General features: G+C 41.0%; 1 protein-coding gene across 1 annotated transcript; it reads right to left on the bottom strand.

Annotated features, from left to right (window-relative positions):
- Positions 1 to 787: 787 nt before the first annotated feature.
- LOC104947473 (heat shock factor protein 2-like) lies at positions 788 to 2,509 on the bottom strand. The gene is made up of 4 exons (XM_010773485.1): positions 2,379 to 2,509; positions 1,830 to 1,908; positions 1,582 to 1,715; positions 788 to 1,134 (listed from the first exon to the last, which is right to left on the bottom strand). Exons 1-4 carry the CDS (start codon positions 2,501 to 2,503, stop codon positions 822 to 824), a joined length of 651 nt encoding a protein of 216 aa, XP_010771787.1. The 5' UTR covers positions 2,504 to 2,509; the 3' UTR covers positions 788 to 821.
- Between the last annotated feature and the right edge of the window lie 994 nt (positions 2,510 to 3,503).

The raw sequence follows: 3,503 nt of genomic DNA, 5'->3' as shown, positions 1-3,503 counted from the left end.
TTTACCGACGAACATTTATACTAAAGACCGGGCAAAAAGTGGGGGGAAACTATTCTGCACCCCGTGCAACTGTGTGTTGGAGCATAAGAGAAAATCGACGGTGACGACCCACTTTGATTCATTCAAACATTCGAAAATGCTTTCTGCTGCTGCGGACAAGAAAGCCAAACGACTCACGCTCACCGAGGCATCATCCTCCAAAACCCTTTCGAGGGCTACAAGAAACGAAGTGAGTAGCCTACAAGATTGAAGCTGGTCAGATAACGAACGAGTAAATGAAAACAGAATGAGGCGGAGAAGTGTGTGTGTGTGAGATTAAAATAGCCCAATTGCTTTTACAATAAATAAACATTGACTGTGTTTAATTGAATAGTAAAGGGGTTCAACGTTAGTGGCAGGTTGTGTGTGAGAGAGAATAAATAAGACACTTCAATATTTAAAAAAATTGTTATTCTTTTTCCCCGCATATTTCGCAACTTCCCGCAATTTCACCGCATAAAATCACATAAAAACCCCGCATATTTAATCGCATAATCAAGGATTTTAGCCCGCATAATCAAGGAATTTAGCCCGCATATTCAAGGATTTTTGCCCGCGTTTTTCTGGAGGGTCTAGTAAGTGCTAGTTTTTTTACAAGTCCAGTACCGGTTCGGCGTACCGGTACGCAGCACTAATTGTGTGTATTATTTCCTATTATATTCTTTTGTAATATGATGGCCTTGCTTTTCTCCTTTCTGAGTTTTAAGTCATTAACAGATTTATACAGTATTGTGTTGATTGTGCGCTATAACCTTGTTCCATTTGCAAAGACCATTCTTCCGTTAAAATGATGAACACCTTAAAAATACATATGAAAGCAGAGGTTGCACTTGCTTGCCCAGCAGGTTGATGTTCTGTGAGATGGCGCCGCTCTCGTTCAGTATGGAGTCCATCATCTTGATGGGGTCCTCCAGGCTCAGGCTGCTCGCTTTGTTGAGCTGCAGGGCTCCGCTGGGGGCTCCGCTGGGGGCTCCGCTGCAGCCTGACGTGCTGCTCCTCTGACTGTTCTCTGCTGCCGAAGACACCCCCACCTCCGTTGGTCTGGGGCTGTGGTAGGCGCAGCTGTCCAGCTCCACCTCCACGATCTCTACATCCCTAATAGTTTCCACAGCATTTCAATAACAAACTGGCTGCTGACATTTTAAGTTCAACTCCGTGTAGTTAGGATTTCCTCAACGCTATTGCATGTTAGACTCCTATTGAATCAGTAAATCAAACAAACCTTTATGTTAAGTAGTTTTTCTCAGAAACTCTTTCCCTGATGAAGTTTTGTTGAAGCCAACACGCTACTTCGGTGAGAATGTCACGGCATCATAAAAGTTGTATTCAATACAAAACTCAGCAAAATTCCTACATTAATGTACTGATTTAACACATGTGTTGAATCAGTACAGAACAGAAGGAACATCTTTAGCTCCAGGATGATCAATGCCAGAAGTGAATGCACATCTAGACTTACTAGGAGCAATCCAGTTTAACAACCTGCCATTTTGCTAGCCCCCAAACCCTGCTGTCAGACATGTGGCAGTGTGAAGGTCTCACCCCGTCTCGTAGGCTCGGGGCGAGCCCTCTGTGATCTCAGCCGCCAACTCAGCATCACTCTCAGTTAAGTCACAAATGATGACGTCATCCGATATGTCCGAGCTCTTCGAGCCATTCAAACTGTTGACGGACGACTAAACAGGACACAAAACCTTTCTTATAGAACATCACATATTCAATATCCTCCATGAAAGAAGTGAAACACTCACTGGTTCACTACATTTCTCTGTGGACTGCTTTTGACTGACCTGCTCCACACACACTTTGTCATCATAGATCTGGTGAATGTATTTGGGCTTCTTTCCACTGCTGTTCATGAGAGGTGGCCTGTCAAAGGACACACACATGTCTTCAGAGAAGTTCATACACTGTTTCCTGCTTCATAATAAACATAGGGGCGAAATCAAGCCGTTAACACTCAAGAAAACACTGAGGACAGTCTGAGCTTTCTGAGCAGCTTCAGAACAGAAGGGCTCCAACCAAAAGGTTTTGATACCAAATTGTGTCTAATTAAGTTTAATGAAAGGAATTAAAAAATATGTTTAAGTGGTTAAAAATGGTTGGGCACTGTTCAGTCTACTAAATGGTATTAAGCTGAAACTAGCTTCAATGTCGAATAAGACACAATTGAGGTAGGGGAAGGTCATCATATTCTGCCATCATAATGTTCTTAGCCATTTTGCAATTTCACAGTTTATTTGAGATAATAATTCAATCATTTTATTCTCATTTGTAACTAGAATTCTTTGACACACTGTGCGGTTTTTTTTCCTTCAACATCTCCTTCCTTTCCTCACCTTTTGCGTTTTAGGTTCAGGATGCGGTTGTTCTGTACCAAGGTGACGATGAAGTGTATCAGCTGAAAGAAAACACATTTGCAGTTGCCAGTGATGATTAGAAAACCTGCTTGTTGTAGGTGCATTAGATTTCCTTCTCTGAACAGATACATGTAATACCAAAAACATGTTAGCATGCTGTATAAAACATACATTTCTAATAGGGATGCTCCGATCGCCAATTTTGGGGCCGATCGCCGGAATCAGTATCGGCCGATACCGATCGCCAATCCGATCGAGTGGGAGGGGCCTAAATTGAAGATTTAAACATCACTTTAAATCTTCCATTTAAAGTGATGTTTAAAACTCAGTTAATGGGGCTCATTCACTGGCGCTTCCACAAACAACAATCAACTTAATTATTACATTCAAATGATGTACATTATTCAAGTTTACATTCACTTTCAGGGGTAGACATTAAGGGTAAAATGCCACTGGCCCTCCGGGCAGGTGGAATTGTATTATCACTGGCCCCACCATTATAACAGCTGGCCCGGAGCATTCGTCCAAAAAAAATCGACTAATAATGAAGAAAATTAACACATTTGTTGCAATAGTCATTTATGCTAACTACATTACTACTTGTACTACAACATTTGAATAATTAGTTCTTCCTCATTTTCCTCAATTGTTCATATTTGGTTTATTAAAATAATGATATTGTGGTCATTGTTAAAAAATGTCTGCTATTATTATGAGTATTATTATTTGTATAATGCGCTTTCTGCCTTCCTGTCATTAGGAGTTAGAAATGTAATGGCTATGTAGTAGATTTGATTAGAACCTTCATTCTCCTAAACTGCTGGGACATTTCCCTATAGCCAATACCTTTATATTCTCTACTCTTCACTTAATTGTCAGCATAGGTCGGCATTGAGCCGACAGAAGACCTTGTTTATATTGGCAGCATAATGAGAGGTGAAGTGACGCGTCCTAAAAACAGGAAGTAAGCCGCTGGTTCCCTCGACAAAAAAGCAATGGGATTTCTCCATATGGTTTTGGAAAATAGCTGGAAATAAGGTCTGTGGAAAACAAACCTGTTTGATAAATGCACGTTTTGTTCAGCCGGATAATATCCACATGTCT

This window comes from Notothenia coriiceps, unplaced genomic scaffold (assembly GCF_000735185.1).
Source record: "Notothenia coriiceps isolate Sejong01 unplaced genomic scaffold, NC01 NC01_scaffold00012606, whole genome shotgun sequence".
In the NCBI taxonomy this organism is placed as follows: Eukaryota; Metazoa; Chordata; class Actinopteri; order Perciformes; family Nototheniidae; genus Notothenia; species Notothenia coriiceps.
Note: the sequence above shows the minus strand (reverse complement) of the source record. Positions and strands in the feature narration are given on the sequence as shown.

Coding starts and splice junctions, on each gene's coding strand:
- LOC104947473 (XM_010773485.1), bottom strand. CDS start 2,503: ATGCACCTACAACAAGCAGGTTTTCTAATCATCACTGGCAACTGCAAA. Junction 1,716..1,829: donor ACAAAGTGTGTGTGGAGCAG/GTCAGTCAAAAG, acceptor TGTCCTGTTTAG/TCGTCCGTCAACAGTTTGAA. Junction 1,135..1,581: donor CCCCGAGCCTACGAGACGGG/GTGAGACCTTCA, acceptor GGAAACTATTAG/GGATGTAGAGATCGTGGAGG.